The sequence below is a fragment of the Rissa tridactyla genome, chromosome 8 (genome assembly GCF_028500815.1).
Source record: "Rissa tridactyla isolate bRisTri1 chromosome 8, bRisTri1.patW.cur.20221130, whole genome shotgun sequence".
NCBI classification, from domain to species: domain Eukaryota; kingdom Metazoa; phylum Chordata; class Aves; order Charadriiformes; family Laridae; genus Rissa; species Rissa tridactyla.
In genome coordinates, this window is record NC_071473.1 from 4,754,220 (window position 1) to 4,773,707 (window position 19,488).

At 57.3% G+C, this 19,488-nt stretch overlaps 2 protein-coding genes across 4 annotated transcripts; one reads left to right on the forward strand and one right to left on the reverse strand.

The window, feature by feature from the left end:
• Positions 1-1,277: 1,277 nt before the first annotated feature.
• ARPC1B (actin related protein 2/3 complex subunit 1B) lies at positions 1,278-10,395 on the forward strand. The gene is made up of 10 exons (XM_054211004.1): positions 1,278-1,425; positions 4,313-4,386; positions 5,168-5,272; positions 5,779-6,001; positions 6,398-6,505; positions 6,774-6,980; positions 7,243-7,318; positions 7,402-7,598; positions 8,452-8,542; positions 8,992-10,395. Exons 2-10 carry the CDS (start codon positions 4,323-4,325, stop codon positions 9,028-9,030), a joined length of 1,110 nt encoding a protein of 369 aa, XP_054066979.1. The 5' UTR covers positions 1,278-1,425; positions 4,313-4,322; the 3' UTR covers positions 9,031-10,395.
• PDAP1 (PDGFA associated protein 1) lies at positions 10,205-19,470 on the reverse strand. Of its 3 annotated transcripts, none has more exons than XR_008467954.1 (6): positions 19,375-19,449; positions 15,346-15,437; positions 13,323-13,430; positions 12,819-12,940; positions 11,652-11,922; positions 10,205-11,053 (listed from the first exon to the last, which is right to left on the reverse strand). XR_008467954.1 is itself a non-coding variant. In XM_054211005.1 (6 exons), the coding sequence occupies exons 1-6, from the start codon at positions 19,385-19,387 to the stop codon at positions 10,995-10,997; spliced, it is 546 nt and encodes a 181-aa protein (XP_054066980.1). In that variant the 5' UTR covers positions 19,388-19,470; the 3' UTR covers positions 10,205-10,994. The 3 variants fall into 3 exon arrangements, 2 of the variants coding, with proteins under 2 accessions (XP_054066980.1, XP_054066982.1); XM_054211005.1 differs by having other exon boundaries at positions 11,771-11,922; positions 19,375-19,470; XM_054211007.1 differs by having other exon boundaries at positions 11,771-11,922; positions 15,352-15,437; positions 19,375-19,445.
• Positions 19,471-19,488: the final 18 nt, after the last annotated feature.

The following is a 19,488-nucleotide window of genomic DNA, read 5'->3' on the forward strand; positions in this document are numbered from 1 at the left end:
CACACGGCCGAGAGCTGCTGGTCGTGGTGCAGGAGGCAGCGCTAGGACGCCTGGAAAGCCTGAACCCTCCTGGTGAAGAGGCAGAGCAGCTCGCAGCCAGAGCAGGACTAGAGAAAACGTGCCGGCAGCAGGAAAAACTTCAAAAAGCCGCAGCTTTCAGCCGCGTGGGAGCTGCGGTGCGAGCCGTGTCCCTCCTGCTGCGTCTGGGGTGTCAGCGATGCCGGGGGCGAGCTGGGCACTGCAACGGGCAAACGGGTGTTAGAGGATGGGACAGCTCGCTGCATCCCAGAGGGACTTTTCCCACCATGGAGGTTCACTCCTGGCCAGAGCCGCGGAGACCCGCTACCCTCTGGGGACATCTCAGGATCTCTGCGTGGGACCAAGGCAACACGCTTGAAGGGAAACGTGGCTGATGGACCCCGGGACCAAGGGAGAGATGAGCTGCCCGCTCTGTGCCACCACGCGGAGCCTTTCCCTACAGCTGCCCCCTCACTCGGAGGTGGATTCTGCAGCTCAACCAGTACGAGGTGGTTGGACCCGCATCCTGCGCCTCCCTGTGCGAGACCCCGATGAGCTGCTGTCCCGCTTCGGCGACGGCGCTCGGGGAGGGAAGGGGTGCGTCCATCCTGCATCCCTCCCCCGCGCCTGCAGCCGAGCAGTGAGAAGCTGAATCCCATTTCTCCTTCCCAGCCCCTTCCAGCAGGAGCCGAGCTCCTGGGAGTTACCCTGCCCGTCTGGGAAAAGAATAAAAATTAGTTGCGCTGAAGCAGGAGGGGAAAAAAATAGAGGGGTGCATGTCTTGGCAGGGGGGAGCCTGGGCTCGGTCCCACTGGGCTCAGTGGGATGCAGGAACCGGCAGCAGCTGCTGCTCGGGGTGGCCGGATCCAGGTGCCGCGGGGTCCTGCTGAGCTGCGAATCCCCCCCGGCCGTGGGAGGCGATGCCAAGGCCCATCTCGCCCCGGGTGGGCTCCAACTTCCAGCTACCGCCTGCTGCGGGCCATCAGCGGCGGGGGCCCTGTGGCATCTGTTCCCCCCGAAACGCTTTGGGGACTGGGGGGCTGAGCAACCCTGCTGCGGCTGGAGCGAGAGAGACGGGGCTCCTTCCCTCCGCTCTCCCGGCTCCATCCTTCCTGGGGCGAGTTGCCCGCATGCCGCTGAGCAGCGGGGGCTGCCGGGAGCATCCCGGGCCGGTGGCCCATCCACGTGCGGCGATGGCGGAGAGGCCTGGCTTGCAGGCAGGGGCAGGGCGGCCGCCGAGCTGCTTTGCGCTCCCCCAACGCCCACGTAAGGAAGTGGTTGCATTTCTCGGAGAGGAAAAGGGAAGTCGGGCTGCCTCGGCGGGGCAGCCAGCAGCTCCCGCCGCTCGCTCGGGGCTGCCGTTCGTGTCGACTGCCCAGAGTCCATGAACTAGCCCTGCCCGGCAAGGTAAGGAGCGGGGAGGCAGCTCTGCCACCCCAGCTGCCACCTGGGTCTGTCCCGGGGGGGGCTGCGGCCGTCGCCTCCCCCCGGTGCTCACACCCTGCTCGAGGGGAGACGGGGACCCCCCGGCCGGGGCTGCTTTGGGCTCGGAGGGGGGTGCAGGCAGCGCCTCGCTGCTTGTAGGTTTTGCTTTTGCTGCGTTTTGGGCTTTTGGATTTTTTTTTTTCCTTTAGCTTTGGCAGCAAGTTTGAGTTTTATCCTCTCGCCGGAGGCCCGGCAGCTGCGGGGGGTTGGAAAGTGTCTCCTGGTGGGGGTCCTGCAGGGGTCGGTGCCAGCGCTGTCTGAGATTGGTCCTCTCCTCCTCGGGCATCAGCAGCCTCCGCTTTTACCCAGCATGAGGAGGAGGAGGGTCAGAGCTGCCCTTCATCTGCGCCGGGGCAGCGATGTCCCCCCCAGGGCCAGGCTGGCTCCTGGGGGACCCCACACTAACCTTGGGGACTGAGGACGGTTGTCCCCAGCCTGGCTGGCAGGAGCACGGGGGGGTGACACCCTGCAGCCGCCGCGGGGAGCAGAGGGGCTACCGGGGGTCGGCGCTGGGGTCTCGGCAGTGCGGGAGGACAGGGCCACCATGCTGGCCGGGGGCAGCTTCACGGGGTCCTGCGGCTCCCGGCGGGACCCTCATTGTGTCTCTGCACCGGCGGGTGCAAACCCACCTCCTGCCGCCCCGCCAGCCTCAGCAGAACCAAAAACGCAGCTCCTCCGGCTCACGGCTTCCTCCTGGGAGCGGGAGGAGCCCCCGGCGCTCGGCTCCTGCCAAGGTTTGGTTATCTCCTCCAAGGATGTTTCCGAACTGCTCGGCGCCTCCGGGCTGGCCGGGGAGATAACGGAGCTGCATCTCATCCCAATCCCGCCCTGTCTGGCCATCTGAAAATGCCCCTTTTCCTCCCTCAAAAGCTTCCGTGTTGATGGGGGGCATGACCGCGGCCCCTCCGATGCTCTTCCCTGCTGGGAAGGGGCTGCCGAGCTCCCCCTGGGTCCCCCCACGGCTCCCACCCCAGGCTGGGGCACGGCTCAGCCCACGGGGCGTCAGCAGGACACGGGCCATAAAGCGGCTGCTGGGGGAATGAGGCACAAACGGCTGCGGGGAGCGATGGGGCTCGTGCGGCCGAGCAGCCCCTGCTTCCCACCAGCTCCCACGGCAGCCGGAGGACGGCTTCCGCTGCCCGGCCCTGCGGGGGCGGCGTTAAATGGGTGAACGGCAAGGACCCCCCCCCGGCGAGGAGGGTCCAGGCCTCTGAGCACCCAGACCAAGTTAAGAAAAACCCAAGTATCGCTGTTCTCTTGGAGAGCATTGAAGATGGAAAGCGCCGCGGCGTGCTCTGCCTCCCATCCCTCCTCCCCAGGAGCCGAGGGATGGTTTCAGCTGGGTCCCCGTTTCATCCAGGTCCCCATTTCACAGACTTTTCCGCTCCTCATCTCTTGCAACACCCACCGCGCCGTCCCCGCTTGCTGATTTTATTCAGCGCCTTCTGCGCAGCCCCGGCCGCCGGGCTCGGGGCAGAGGGACGCGGTGGCAGTGGCTTTGCAGCCTCCCGCGGGTCACCCGGTGCCGAGCCCCGGCAGCATCAGTGGGGCTGGGGCCGGAGAGATGCTCAGCCATGGCCGTATCCTCGGCCGGCGGGGACAGGGGGTTCAGCGGGGGCTCGGCCGTGGGCTGTGTGACAGTGGGGGTCGTGCCGTGCATTGGCACTGGGATTTCTCCGCCTGCGAAAGGCAGGTGATGGAGCTCCATGGATTCTCGTTTCACCAGCCCCGGGGAGGGAGGTTCGCTAGGAGGGACTTTTTTCCTTCCTCTGTACCGTTTTTAGCTGCCAAAGAAAACGGGCAGCGCTCAGGGAGTTCCCAAAATAGCCGAGAGGCAAACTGTGAGTAATCCCAGTCCGTCCGTCACGCCCTGGTGAGGTGTTTCCCCGCATCCATGCGTTACCTCGGCCGGATGGCCCAGGGGCTGTGCCGCTGCTCCGAGCCTTTCCCATTCCTGCGGCACCTGGAGTGGGTTTGAGGGAGGAAGCCCCGTCCCATGGCCCCGGAGCGGGTCTGCAGGAGGGAGCCCCATCCCATGGTCCCGGAGCGGCCGGTGGGCGCTGCCGGCAGCGCGGGGAGCTCAGCCAGGGGAAGGGATTAGTCACCGGCTCACCAGGGCTGAGCACAGATGGGATGGGACGGGACGGGATGGGATGGAACAGGATGGGATGGAAAGGGATGGAGATGCCTCCATGGGGTTTTGGCCTTTCCTAAATGAGAGGCGGGGAAGGAACAAGCCCCACGGGGCTGGCGGGAGCAGCCGGAGGGAGGAGGTGCTGCCCATGGCGGAACCCCGGGATGTGTGTGGGGCTGGTGGTGCTGGCGCCAGGGTGTCCGTGTACCCATCCGGCTCCTGCCCACCAGGCTCCAGCCGGCTGGGGCAGGGTGATGGTGTGGTTTGGAAGTCTATGGAAGAGGTCCCCGCTTCCCATCTGGCCATGGGGCACCCAGCTGTGGGCATATGGCCGCGGGCACCCATCTGGCACCCGGCCACAGGACACTCAGTGTGGGGTGCCTGGCTGTGGGGCAGCACCATGGGGGTCTCCTCCAGCTCCACCTGGACCTTCCCTCCCTTCCCCCCGAGCTGGACCCACCTGGCCATCCTTCCTTGGGCATACTCTGGGCTTGGAAATCCTTGGGGAAACCCCTTCCCCAGCAGAGGAGGGACTCGATGGGCTTCAACGTGGGGCTGATCCCGGTGGGAGGGAACGCTCGGTGGGGCTCGGAGCCAGGGGGGCCTGCTGGGGGCTTGTCCCTGTGGCCAGAGCAGCATCTCCTGATGGCCGCGGGGGTCTCGCCCCATCCCCAGCTTGCGAGCCATGGCCTACCACAGCTTCCTGCTGGAGCCCATCAGCTGCCATGCCTGGAACAAGGACCGGACCCGTAAGTATGGCTGGGGCACCTCTTCCCGAAATCCCCAGGGATGTCCCAAAGCACTGACTGTCCCGGCTGAACAGCCCCGCAGTGGGCGATGTCCCCCCGGATGGGGAAGAGCTGTGTCGGGGCTGGGTTTGGAGAAGCAGGTCCTGCCACAGACAGATTTTGGGGCTGGGACAGCATGTGTGCCCCCTGTCCCTCTGCCGGGACAGAGCCTGGTGCAGGGGTGCCAGCACGGCCTCCGGGCCCAAGGCACCACGGCCGCCGGCACGGGGAGGGACGGGCGAAGCCCTGCGGAGGGGAGGAGAGCGGAGCCGGGTGATTCACGGCTGATGGCATTTCCCGGCCACGGCGCAGGGGAGGTGGGAGAGAACAAAAAGAGCTTTCTCTGCTGGGGCCGGCGTGCTGGGCAGGCAGGGCAGGATGGGGCCGGATGGGAGCTGAGCACCCACAGCCATCCCATCCCATCCCGTCCCATCCCATCCCATCCCACCACACCGGCCCTGCGGGACCCCGCGCTGTGGAAGGGAGCACGCTGGGCTGTCGGATCTGGGGGAGCTTCTCCCTTCCCCGTAGGGACAGTTTGCAGGAGCAGGGCCATCTTCGGGGCAGCGTGGGGCAGAGGCTGGGGGGGCTTGGTGGGACCCCACAGTGCAGATGGGGCTTGGTGGGGTCCCACCGTGCCTCGACGAGCCTGGGGCAGGTCGATGGCGGCTGGCCCCGCTCGCCCCCGGGCAGAGCCCATGGCCCAGGGGAGGGCTTTGCCCCGGCTGCTCTCGCCCCACAGAGATCGCCCTCTGCCCCAACAACCACGAGGTCCACATCTACCGCAAGGATGGGGCCAAGTGGAGCAAAGTCCATGAGCTGAAGGAGCACAATGGGCAGGTGACAGGTGAGTCCTGGCTGATGGAGTGGACGGGGACACGGATGGCGGGTGGCTCTGCCCCACAGCAGGTCCTGGCCCCACTCGGTGGCACGGGCAGCTTCTGGATGGGGGTTGTGCGGTGGGTGGAGGAGAGGGCGCAGGTTGTGTCTACCTCTGCTGGCCCCGATCTAGCATGTCAGAAGGCACCCAGGGGTGGGGTGGATGGGATGGGAGGGATGGGGAGGGATGGGATGGGGAGGGATGAGGTGGGGTGAGGTGGATGCGTTGGGGTGGGATGGTATGGATGGATGGAGGGAGGGATGGATGGAGGGATGGATGGAGGAGGGATGGATGGAAGGAAGAGATGGGGTGAAATGGATTGGGATGGAACGGGATGATTTGGGATGGACGTGGGAGTAGGGCAAAGAGGGACTCTGGAGCAGAGACCACCCAGAACAGCTCTGCCTTCAAAAGGCCTCCAGCCCCATCCCCATGGCTCCCTGGGCCACCATCACCCCCCTTCTCCCTTCCAGGCATTGACTGGGCCCCTGAGAGCAACCGGCTGGTGACGTGTGGGACCGACCGCAACGCCTACGTCTGGACCTTGAAGGGCAACGTCTGGAAACCCACCCTGGTCATCCTGCGGATCAACAGGGCTGCGCGCTGTGTCAAGTGGTCGCCTAAGGAGAACAAGTTTGCCGTGGGCAGCGGCTCCCGGCTCATCTCCATCTGCTACTTTGAGCAGGAGAACGACTGGTGAGGCTCTGCCATGGCCTTGCTGGGTCTGTCCTGGGAGAGATGGAGGGGAGAAAGATAGAGGGGAGATGGAGAAGAGATGGATGGATGGATGGATGGATGGATGGATGGAGAGATGGAAAGCAGATGGATTGGGAGATAGGAGGCCAGAGGAGTTGGAGGTGAGACAGGAGGAGATGGGGGAGACAGAGAGGAGCTGGAGGAGGAGGTGGAGACAGATGGGGAGATGGAGGGAGGTACTCCCCATGCCCGAGCTGCTACTGCAGGAAGGTGGCCCAGGGGAGCTCCTGGGGGTGCTTGGAGCCCTGACCACCCTCGGCTAGCCCCCCCGAAAGCCCAGAAGGGTTCCCGGGGGTGGTGATGCTCCCCCTCTGACACCACCTGCTCTCCATGCAGGTGGGTTTGCAAGCACATCAAGAAGCCCATCCGCTCGACGGTGCTCAGCCTCGACTGGCACCCCAACAACGTCCTCCTGGCCGCTGGCTCCTGCGACTTCAAGTGCCGGTGAGAAGCAGGGGGGGTGGATGACTGGGAGGTCCTGAGGTGGGGGGATCCCCCAAGGATGGATTGGGGTCCCACCCTGCCTCAGCACAGAGGTGTGCGGGCAGCCCAGCACCCTAGCTCACCCGTGGGGCAGGATCCACCTCTCCAGTGCTGCTGGGAGCCAGGAATGGGGCGCAGGGGAGATGGGGGAGGCTGGGGGATGCCCTGGCGACCGTCCCATCATCCACTGGCCAAGGACACATGGCAGGGCTCTCCCTCCCCACCCCAGGATCTTCTCAGCCTACATCAAGGAGGTGGAGGAGCGTCCCAGCCCCACGCCGTGGGGCTCCAAGATGCCCTTCGGGGAGCTGATGTTCGAGTCGAGCAGCAGCTGCGGGTGGGTGCACAGCATCTGCTTCTCGGCCAGCGGCGCCCGGGTGGCCTGGGTGAGCCACGACAGCACCCTCTGCCTCGCCGATGCCAACAAGAAGATGGCGTAAGCAGGGCTGGGGAGAGGAGGGGGCTTGGGGGGGCTGGGGGTGACCGTGCTGTGTGTTACAGGGGGGGGTTGACCCCAAAACTGACCTGGGGATGGAGACGTCTGGCTTGGGTTGGGCCAAGCAGACGTGGATGGAGGAGGTGGCGCGTCCTCTCCTTGTAGTTTTGTGGCTTCCACCTGTGTTATGAGCTGTGCCAGTCTCAGCGCAGAGAGGCTGAAGCTCAGCTCCCTGCTAACAATGCCCTGCCCTCCCTCGTAGCGTGGCCTCCCTGTGCACCGAGACCCTGCCCCTCCTGGCCGTCACCTTCATCACCGAGAACAGCCTGGTGGCCGCGGTGAGTTGGGGCTGGGGACACGGGGTGGGCGCCGTGCCGGGAGCCAGCAGGAGGGTGCTGAGCAGGGCTGCCCGGTTCCCCAGGGCCACGACTGCTACCCGATGCTGTTCACCTACGAGGAGAGCCAGGGCGCCCTGACCTTCGGGGGGAAGCTGGACGTCCCCAAGCAGAGCTCCCAGCGCGGCCTCACCGCTCGTGAGCGCTTCCAGAACCTGGACAAGAAAGCGAGCTCCGACACCGCCAACGCCACGCTGGACACCCTGCACAAGAACAGCATCAGGTGCGTGCTGGGGAGGCGGGTGGGTGGGTGGGGGTCAGGCTTCGCTGGGTCACCCCGGGGGCTGCTTGTGGGTGCTGGGCCCTGAGCATCCCCTGGTTGTATTGCTGTCCGGTCTGGGAGCTGCGACAGCCCTGGAGCGTCCCTGGGTATCCCTGGAGCAACCCTGGGCATTCTTGGATATCCCTGGGCATCACTGCATGCGGGTGGGAGAGATGGAGGGGTTTGACCCTGGGAGCTGGGACGGTCCTTGAGTATCCCCGGAGCATCCCTGGGTATCCCTGGGCATTCCTGGGTATCTCCAGAGCATCCCTGCACAGGGGTGGGGGAGATGGAGGTGTCCAGCCTTGGGAGCTGGGACAGACCTTGAGCATCCCCAGAGCATCCCCGGGTATCCCTGTGCATCCCTGGGTGTTCCTGGAGCATCCCTGCACATGGGTGAGGGAGATGGAGGAGTCCAGTCCTGGGAATCCCTGGAGCATCCCTGGGTATCCCCAGAGCATCCCTGCACATGGGTGAGGGAGATGGAGGGGTCCAGTCCTGGGAATCCCTGGAGCATCCCTGGGTATCCCCAGAGCATCCCTGCACATGGGTGGGGTAGATGGAGGGGTCTAGCCTTGGGCATCCCTGGAGCATCCCTGGGCATCCCTGGAACATCCCTGCACATGGGTGAGGGAGATGGAGGGGTCCAGCCCTGGGCATCCCTGGAGCATCCCTGGAGCATCCCTGCACATGGGTGGGGGAGGTGAAGGGGTGCGATCCCCACTCCCACCCACCGACTCTTGGGCAGCCCCGAGGGCTCAGCGGGGGCCGGGGGCTGACACCCCCCCCCCCCCCACCTTCTTGCGCCCCGCAGCCAGATCTCGGTGCTGGCGGGGGGGAAGGCCAACTGCTCGCAGTTCTGCACCACAGGGATGGACGGCGGCATGAGCATCTGGGATGTCAAGGTGAGGCGTCCCCGCGGTCCCCCCAGGCTGGGAGCACCCAGCGTTGAACCCTCGTTAGCCACAGCTCTAATTGCAGTCCCTCACCCCACTGCTGTGCCGGTGGGGCTCATCCCGCCCGCAGGGGTCCCACAGTCCTGGGTGGGATCTCTATTAACCCAGGGACGGGTGGGGGGACACCCCCGGGTGGCACTTCCACAGCTCACCATCAGAGGCAGGGGGGTGACACCAGCCTCGCGCAGGGATCCAGCACCCTCTCCTGGCTTCGCCTTTGCCCACATGGCTTGAAAAATGAGCCAAAAACCTGCTGAAATTGGTATCTCCTCCAATGGGGATGGGTTAGCGCCCCAGGGGACAGCTTCCCCCCCGCGCTGTGCCCCCCTTTCAGCTCCCCAACCAGTCGCCTTGGAAAGCAAAAAGCTGATGACGAACCACCTCCCGCTTTGTTTCAGAGCCTGGAGTCGGCGCTGAAGGATCTCAAGATCAAATAAATGAAGGAACCAGCCGGGAAGGGCATCCCGGCTGCCAGCCTGCCCCTGCCCTGCTGCCCCCGCCTGCCTCCCCCCGCCAGCCCCCGTGCCACCTCTGCCAGCCGGCCGCGATGCCACCAGCGGCTCCCCCGGCTGCCAGCCAGCCCCGGCGGCTGCTCTCAGACAAAGAAAACCATTTTTTTTTTTTTTTTTTTTTTTTTACTATTTTTGTTACCATCCTACCCGATGCTGGTCATACATTGCTTAAAGAAAACAAAAATAAAGTAAGGATTTTCCTGTATAAATCCAATGATTTTTTAAAAAAAAAAAACAGTTCAGTGCAAACACGTGCATGATTAGGGCCCATCAGCTGTGCCGCATCCCACCAGGGATGGTCACATCCTCCCTCCTGCCAGCTCTGAGGATGAATCAGGATTGTGGGGATAAGGGGGATGTCACCTCCCTGTTCCCTGCCTCAGCACGGTTTCCAACCAGGATTGGTATTAGACAAAAGGTCAGGGCGAGGATGGCGGTGACAAAGCAGCGCAGGTTTCCCATGCGGCTCCCAGCTCCTCCTGGACACCTGGGTGCAATCCCACGCCGGGAGAGCCGGCTCGGAAACCTTGGGCCGCTGAGCAAATCACATTTGTCATCCTGCATTCCTAACGCCGGAACCCCCCTGCCAGCGGCTCCGAAAGCTCCCAGACCAGCTCTGGGGCTGAATCTCCTCCAGCCTTGGGTGAGCAAGTCTGGGAGGTGCTGGTGTCCCTGGTGCAGGGTGACAGCAGGACTCCCAGGACTGCCTGGGGTGCAGCGGGTTAGAGCATCTCCTGCTCCACAGCCCCGCGCCGCGAGACAGGACACAGGACGGCTGCCGGGGGGTGACAGTTCGGGGACCGGCCCTCTGACACAGTGACTGGCTTAGACAGCAGCCGGAGGGCAACTGTTTTCTCCACTGTGGTAACCAGATTGTGCAAGATTGTCCATGAGAGACAGCGGGAAGAGCTTTGTGCCTTCAGGCGACGTCTGCTGAGGGAGCAACGGAACCTCCAGCCAAATTCCACAGCGCCAACAACACAGGAAGAGCAGAGCAGCAGACAGGAGTCACCACACCACCAGCCTTCCCGCACCTCGCGTCTCAGCGGCGGCCCGTACGCTCGCGTTCACACACACACACACGACCAGGACAGAGCAGTTATGATAATTTACATTTTAATCAGCCAAATATACAAGTTCTGTTGGTGTTGGTTTTGAAACTTTATCAAGTTTTTTTCCATCTGGGTCTGATACAATTAATGTTGGGGTTTTTTTTTTCCTTTAAACAAAGGATGATGTGGTTAAAAACTGGCACTATCCCTAATAAGGAGAAGGAAAAAAAAAAAATAATGAAGAGGAGGGAAAAGGGGAGGCTGGCTGCAAGAGAGGAGGGATGAAACCAGGAAGGAACGGCACTCCAGATGTCCATGAAGTCAGGCTCCCAGATGATACTGCAACAGCCTGCAGCAAAATTTGACGGGCCATTTGCCCCAAAGGATTCCTCAGATACGTTATCCTTTGGGCTTTCACTAGCAAGTCAAAGTTCCCCACCCCATGCCCCACCCCACAACGATCCCACAATCTACTTTCTTGCAATCTAATATTTGAAGCATCTGCCCTCCCGCGCAGCTCCCTCCAGCCCTGCCCCCCCCCCTCCCCGTCTATGAGTTCTTAACCCTAAAAACGGCAAAAACATTCAGGTTTCCAAACTGTTACAGAGAATTGCTGTTCAGCACAGTTCTGCACCGAAGATAGCAGCTGCCCCTAACCCCAAAATGGAAATCTGTGCCAGGATGAGGACAAACACATCGTCAGTGTCTCTTGGAGGTGAAGGTGACTTCGATGCCGCAGTACACCCTACGTGGCATCGATGGTATGCAACACGACAGAGCTCCTGGCAGGCACCAGGCACAGTTCCCTGGCGTTTCCTCCTCTTGCGTGTCCTGTGCTTACTTGTTAAGGGATAGTGACTGCAGTCTTTTACCTGCCATGGCCGCTTCGTCTTTTGCTGCGGGGAAGAAAACAACAGAGGTTTCATCATTTCACAGCACACATCACGGACTGGTGGTGGCCCGACAGCCCCGGAGACCGAAATCCTGCTAGCCATGCACAGTGAGGTAACGGGAGAAAATCCGACCCTCCCCACCAATCCATGGTACATCCCCCCCCCCCAGAGTTAAGAGGAACAGCCCCCCCTTGCGTGTTCCCTTCTGTCCTCAGCCTCTCCTCAGGCATTCACAAATTACCCTGATGCTGACGCACGGATTTTTCTGTGGAAGGCACCAAGAACACACGTTCATCAGACTTCAGGTTCACACCTATCAGAGCCGAAGAGAAAGGCCGGGCAGGGGAGGAGGGCTGCCGACCCCCAGGGCAGGCTGGATCCCAGCGAGCAAAGCAGCTGAATCACACCCAGCGCAAGGAACTCGCTAAACCCCCAAAATGGAGCAAGCATTGCCTGGGAGGCTGAGGACAATACGGATATCAAGGGCAATTCCCTTCTCTCTTTCCCTGCTCAGATGTCCTGGAGCTTTATAAAGCAAGAGCTTTATAAGAACGAAACAGCTGAACCTGGTTTTGACGAGAGGAGTTGTGATGACACTCACCAACACCCCGCAGTCTCAGGAGATGAGGGATTACCGCGTGTGACATGAGAAATCGTGGCTCTCGGCAAGTGCAACCATCACAAAAAGAAGTAAGAGGATATGATTAATCACTCTCTAACCTTTTCTTTCTTCTTCTTTCTTTCTGGCAGCTTCTTCCCTTTGCTTCCGAATGATGGCTAGTCGGGCGAGATCTGCCTTCGCTTGTTCTGTTTTACCAGCTAGGTGCATTTTCATGTATCTTTCTTTTGCCTTTTGTTTCTCTATTTCCTCTCTGTTTGAGCGAAACACACCAGTCACCAGAGCATCCATGTAAGCACGCGGGCACAGGCAGAGCGGGGGAGGCTTTCTGACTGGGAAGGACTGTGAGGACAGAGACTGGGGGGCCCCGTCACCAGTTTTCAAGCCCAGGTTCTATCTATTGCAAGGTTTGAACAGGAGTGATGAGAGAGGTTATTTCTACCTTCGTTCAGCTAAATAAGGACACCGACACACAATGAGGTCAAATGAATTAGCCCCAGACTGCACAGCACCATGACATGTTTTTCCCAGCCGTACCCTCAAAGGTGTAATCCTGCCGAAGCAATCTATCCCAAATAAGCAAGCTTGAATCTTTCACTCTGAAACTCTCCATTGCTAAATGAAACTAGAAGATTAAACTTTGGTTCTCATCTTATTCATCTGCTCAGACAAAAATTTCACCGCGACCCCTGGAGTCTGGGAAACTGCTACCTGTCACTAGGGCACCTTCTGTAGCAAGATTGAAGCGGACCCCAAGGTGACCTCTGGTTAATGGATTTTGGTTACGTCTGAATTTTGGCATAAAACTTCAGGAAAGGAATGGTTTACATCTGCTTCACAGCAACTAACTTCACTCTCTCAGCACACCTGCCCGAGCTGTCTGGCTCCAGGATGGCCACAGCTACTCCCAGAGGACAGAGAACTACTGTCAGGTTTGTAAGAAAAGACATTGTGAACCCCAGTGAGTCCTGCCTGACAGTTCGCTGCTGTTCAGCGTCCGCTTTAGACAGCAACGCACCTAAAGGGCTTCCCTGAAACACCACCACATACACAGCAGGGAAACACCTCCCCGCATTAAGCTGCTGCCACCAGTGAGGATGAAATTCCAGGAATGCACTAGCTCCTGCCGAGGCAGCAGGAAAGACTCACCGCTCTCGTCGCGAGAGTTCCTTCGGTCCATCCAGGTCCAGCTGAGTTACTTTTTTGGTTGTCTGAATTACACGATTGGGATTCTCTATGTCTATCAACCCTTCCACTCCTTTGCGCTTTTGCTAAGGTTCAAGAACAAGAGGAGGGTTAAGAAGTTCTCTCACACCCAACGTTGTGTTGTATCAGAGCTCATCAAATACACTGCAAGACACCCCAAAAGCAGAATTCAAGATGTTTTTACTACCACACAGCAAAACCATTTACGAACCAAGACTTATACCACCAGGCATCTTCAGCCTGTTTTGACATCTTCTTGCCTTTGCATTTCGCTTATAAAAATACCCAAGTTTTAACTCTGAGGACAAAATGCTGTCAAATTAAGATTTTTTGGGCTTTGAAAAATAGCTCTTCCATGAAAAATCTGTTATAGGTAGCTCACGTCTCTCACCAGCCCCAAGAATCTGGGTGGTGCAAATGCATTAAGCGCCCTGAGAATGACAGTACCTGATAATCCTCGTCATCTTCATCACTCTCATCTGAATCTAAAGACTTCTTCTCCTTTTTGGGGTCCCCTGTTGCTCCTTCGCCTCCTTCTTCTTGCTCCTCCTCTTCCTACAAAATCACAGGAAATTAGAGAAAATGCACGTCAATAAAAATCCGAAATCCAACAGTGACTCTTAAATGAGATAATTTTGGAGGGACGAGAGACAGCTCTGAGAGCACCGGTGTTCCTGACACGGCCCTTATGGCTCCAAAGGTGCCCAGCTGTCACAAAACAAGAGCTCATTCTCAACACGTACATCACCTGCCCCAACAAATCACCTCTAAACCACCCCGCTGTTTTCTCTGTGTAACAGGCCAGGAAAATGATTGTAAAAGACAGAACTGGCACTTTACTTTCCCCAAATGAAAGATCTCCAGGAGACATTTTGGCCCGTGTTTCCTGTGCACGATATCTCAGGGACTGGAAACTACACGGACATAACGTAGAGCTGGATCCCATCCTAGATATAGATTAAAAAAACCTAGAGAAGAGCGAACAGAGAACCATCAACCAGAACATTATTATCCAAGAAATTACAGCCTTTTTTAGCACAGCTTTTACCGGTCAGAGGTCTAGGAATTAATTTGTAAATCATTAGAAGATAAGATTAGAAGAACCAACATGGGTGTGAATAGCTTGCTTTACCATTGCCAAATAGCCCTCATCAGATCAGAGCAACTGGAAAAGCGGATGAGCTATGGGCAGTAAGAGGAATAATTTTGTTAATTGGTTTTTTTTAAGCTTTCCCTAATGAAATAGCATTAGATGTGTGCGGTATAGATTGTCATGAAAGAAAAAGAAGAAATCCTTCTCAAAGAGCCGTTCTCTAGTTTGTTTTGAAACAAGACAGACATTTCAAGTGGGGTCCTGCTTGTTCTGTTCCTTTTCCAGAACACTCACAAAGTTTGTGAATGACATTGCACTGGTAGGAGTTGGAATCATTTTGGAGAACAATCCGACCCATAAGTGGTTTCAGAATTTGGAAAGATGGCACAAAACTACGAAGGTGGGATCAGAAAACAAACCAAGAGGAGTTACGCTTTGGAAGAAGAAATCCAACACAAAGTCGGAATATGTGGCTAAGCAGCAAACCACACCATCATCTTGAGTTACAGCTGGTCAAAACATTAAAAAGGAGTCAACAATATGGCTCATGACTGCTTGAAAGAGTAATCTTCTTCTGGGAGGTATTCATCAGTATTTCCTACATGGGGTATAATTATCCTCCTGTAGTCAGTGCTGTGAGACTTCAGCTGCAATAGCTTGATTTGGCTTAGGCAGCACTTTCAGGAAGTCACAGAAGAACAGCAGTGAGCGTGCCATCGTAGCTGTGATAATTTGGGAATACAAGAGAACAAGTACTGCAAGAAGTAGCCGTTCCTTTTATAATACCAGTCAGGTAGCTGGGGAAGCCGGGGAGGAGCTGTTACAGTCCTGTGTTGGGGCACAGAAACATGTCCAAAAAAGGACTCACACCAGAAAACTGTTATCTCTCCCTACAAGTCAGAGGCAAACAAGAAAATCATTTGTACAGGAAGAAGTCAAAGGAGTTTGGTCTTTTAAGTCTAGAAGAGAAAAACGACAAATATAATAATTTCAACATACATTAAGATGTCAAGATGTGAGCCCTTCTCCTCCACAACCAAGCTGCAGAGCACGGATTAAAAAATTAGCTGATGCTGAAGGCTAGAATGACGAAATACAGGGGGAAAAGATGTCTAGAGCTGCTGTGTAATCATCTTCCCTATCCGTTACCCTTCAAATTGTGAACTGGGTGGTCTACCTGGCCTTTCTTCTATGAGGAACCACACTGGGTCACACCTTGCAGCCTCCCCAGCCAGAGATATTCAGAATTCATATTGTGATCAGTGACAGAATGATCTGTAGCACTTGACCAAGCCACACCATTTCTCATGAACTGCAAGTTACGCTGCACAAGCCAGGACTTACGACAGCAAGGACATAACGCAGGCAAACACATACCCTTGCCTTTTGCTTTTCTGCTTGAAGCTGGGCATCAATCTCTTCAGGACTTGTGTACTGTCTTGCTCGGCCTTTGTGGCCTCCTTTTCTACCTGTACAAAAAAATAAAATTAATAAATGGTTTAGTGATAAGGTTCCAGAAAGGTCTACTCCTCCTGCAGCACTCTCTCTGGATTTTCGGGGAAGATAGGACAAACCAAAATAGCTCCTCTGATAGAATCTAAACAACAATGAAAAAAAGGACACACTGAACTTGCCAGTCTCAGTGAAACACTCCAAGAATTTCGGGTAAATTACACAGAGAATTGGGATTATTGATCCATAGAAAGATACTTGGAGAATAAATTCCTTCTTTCCCCTTGAGCTGTTTTTGGAGACGTAAGAACGGAGAGCAGCCTATCAGCTGTACAGTCTTCTCCAAGCCAAGCGCAGGCTTGTCCTACAGAGAGGGATCCAGGAAGGTACTGCCCAAAGAGGGTACTCCTGTCCCTCAACCACCACAGAGCTGTGACACCTATTATCAGGCAACGGGCTTCCAAGTGCCCCCTCAGCTCTCGGTGACGCCACCCTTCCTTGTCCCCCCATGCCTGTGCTTGTGGCCTCTCTGATTCACTTCCCGGGCTGGCAAGGGGTGCTCAGTCCCACAGCCGCTCTCCGCGTTTCCTGCGCAGGAGGAATCACAGCATGTTCCTGCGGCAGCTGCGGTCACAACCAACTCTCCGACGAGCTTTCCTCCTTAACCCCTCCCCTACACTAAGGCTGTGCCAAGAGAAAATAGGAAGCTAATTGGACAGAAGCTTTGGGAATTACAATGAGAGCTGAAGAACTACTAAAAGCAGCCTCCATGTTTTACTGCTTTATAAGGAAAAATAAAAACAAGCTTTATGGAAGAGGAAGAGGAGAGAGTCAACTTAGCTGGCTGGACTGCCTGGCTAAGATCTGCTCTCAAGTTCAAAATTCTGTTGATTAATGAATTGCTGAAGCCATTAATGCTTCCTGCAAGCGACTGCTCCGTTTATGTTGTTACAGCTCAAAGAACTGCTGGAAAGCAAGCTGAGCAGAGTCAGTCTCTAGCCTTGAGCTACGGAGCTCAAGGTAAAACCCACTCGTGAGCCTGGCAAAAAGCAAACAGCTCAGGCAGGGGAGCTCTCTGCTACTGCTCTGAAGTTTGATGGAAGGAACAGGAAATCCTCGCGCTCTCTCACCCTCCCCACCTCACCTGCCGAGGACAACAGAAACCTTACGGTAGTGGGGAGGGCTGAGGGGATCATCCCTCCTTCCTGGGGACTGCGCAGGACACATGGGAGAGATCTCTCACTACTGCACGGCTGTGCCATGGCCACATCTGGCTGCGCTGCTGGACTTTGAGGGACAGGGAGCACCAGTGCAGTCGGCATCCGTGGGCTTTAGAAATTTAACATTTTCTAACAGGTCCCCCTAGCTCAGCAGAGACAAGCTCTCAGACATTTTAGCTCAGTAAAAGCTGAGCTGTGGAATAAATTATCTCAAAAACCCCACTAGGAAGCCTTGCAGAGACCCCCGAGATGTTTTTCTCAGGTGAAATGGGGAAGCACAGAGACCGGATTCTTCTCTCTGAACTCAGCTGTGGAAGCTCGTGAGCACCCAAACCATAAGTGCAACCAGGAACTTTGCTTCACCCAAGACATGTGTTTTCTGTTTGTCTGTTCCCAACCATCCCACGTGGCAATACTGACACCCTCTGGGAAGGAGATCTGCCACAGGAACGCTCTAGCCCAGGAGACATTACCTCACTGCCCAGCAAACGACACCACTCTACGTTGAACAACAGTTAATATCCCTACACACTACGTAACACCAAGAAAACCTAAATAAACCAAAACAACCCTGTGCTACAAGCTTAACTGATGCCAGGCAGCCTTCTTGTCCAGCTGGGCTCACAATTTTACACTGGGCTCAGAAGTGAAGAACACAAAAGCTTTATTACTTCAAATAAAAAGTGGTAATAAAGGGAGGAAAAGCAACTCAAATGCCTAAAAAGAAGCAAACTGAAGAGTGAATCAATCTCATTTATATTCGAGCCTGCAGACAGAGAAGTAAGGTCCCTTTGAGCGGGACCAGCAGTGCCATGGGTTCAGCAGGTGGAGGGACTGTGGGGAGCTCAGCAGAGGGCAGGGACGGGGCTCTGCTCCTCCAGGGAGATCAAACCGCACGTCAGACAAGCAGAGTGATGGTCCTACATCTGCCACTGACCTACTGCGTCACGCTGCGCAACTCACGTCAGCTCTGTGCCTCAGTTTACCCATCTGTAAAATACGGATGATTCTTCTCCTCCTCTGTGAAGCACTTTTAAAATATAATCACCTGCAGATTTCACCTGCAGTAAAGACCGCTGGTGCTTACGGCAGACATGCGTTAAAATACATTTGTCTTCAGCTTTAAACAGAAAAATGAAGGAAGCTACATCAGAGAATGGAAGAATATTGAAAGAATCACTTATTCTTTTTGAATCAAGATATTAAAAAAAAAAAACAAAATAGTGAGAAATAATCCTGTAATAAAATTTATTAATGTCTGGTTAACCTCCCCATTTTCTATTAAACAGTGAGTGCAGAGGTCCACTCCACAATATAACAACTCCTACTGACTTGGGGGGGGAGGCGACGCAGGGGGCAAAGATCCTTCTTTTCCCAAGAAGCAAAATGCTTGAAACAAACATTTAAAACCATACAGTGAAATACAGAGCAGAAAATTCTGAGTTATGAGGCGTTTAAGTACAGCAATCAGGGTTATAACCCACCACAGTTCTTTGCCTTCACAAAAAAAATACGTGAAAGCTTCAGCCTTGTCTAACATTGTGCAAATGGATACAAAATAAAGCGCTTACAGAAAATCTAAATAGGGAAGCAGATTTGGCACTAAAGCTTGGGAAATGCTGATGAAATGAACTGGAACAAACTACAGAGAAGACGAGTGACGAGGGCTAGTTTACATTAATGTATATGACTGAGGTTTCACCGACGCTCGCACAAGAGCCAATTATGCAGATGGTGCATCTGGAGAAGGTTCTGGGTGGATCCAGCTCAGCCCTGACAGCCTGTCAGTCCCTCATTACTTCTCCTTAATCACACAAGCAAGTCAGTACCCGCTCCGCAACACCCAGATGCGGAGCAGCCGGAGCCACATGAAAGGAGCCGCATTTGGAGCCCCTGAACCAGAGACCACCCCAAAACCACCCTCCACTGCCCCTCAGGGCCGGACCCTCTGCCCGGGCGCACAGATTGCCCATACCCAGCCCTGAAGGCCTCCACCATTGAGCCACCGGGAGGGGAAGGCCTTCAGCCCCCCCCACCGCCTATGCCCCCCCCAAGATGCCCCCCGGGATTCCCGGTGTAGCTGTAAACTCCCCTCCCCGGGTGTCCCTGTGACCCAAGGCCTGTCCCGGGGGAACCGGCTGCAGCTTCCAGCCCAGCGGGGAGCACATGGGGCCCAGCCCGCCGCCGGTCCCACGAGGGGAGCTGGCACCCCACGGCCCGGACACCCCCGGGGGCTGCTGCGATCCCACGGCACTTATTGGGGGACACAGAACGGGACACCATCCCCCGGCTCTGTGAGAAAGGAGGACAATTTGCCATCTCTTGGGGAGGGGAAGCTCCCCACGAAGCCCTCCACCAGCGGGCTGGGGGATGGAACCGAGACCTGCTCCCGAGGCAGCCGGAGGGGGTGTTGCGGCACAGCGACCCCCCCCTTCGTGGCCGAGAAGGGGCGAAAAGACACACCCCCCCACGGCCAAGCTCCCCACGGCTAGGGAGCGGGGGGAAAGAGACATCCCTGCAGACCCGGGGGCTGGAACGAGACCTGCCCCCGACCCAGCACCTCCCCAGCCGAGACCGGGTGGCGGGGGTGGGACACGCGAGCCCTGCCCGCCCCGGGCCTCCACAGCCGGGGCCTCCTCCCACACCCCCCCAGTGGGGCCTAAGGGCCTTATACCCCCTCATCCCGCTCCCACCCCCGCAGGGACGAGCCCCCCCGCCCCGCCCCGTTCCCCACCTCCTTTCGGCATCGCGGCGGCGATGGCGGCTGCGGCAGCTGCAGCGAGGCCCCCCCCCGGCCCCGACCGGCGACCCGGAAGCGGAAGCCGCCCCACCCCCGCGCGCGCGGCGC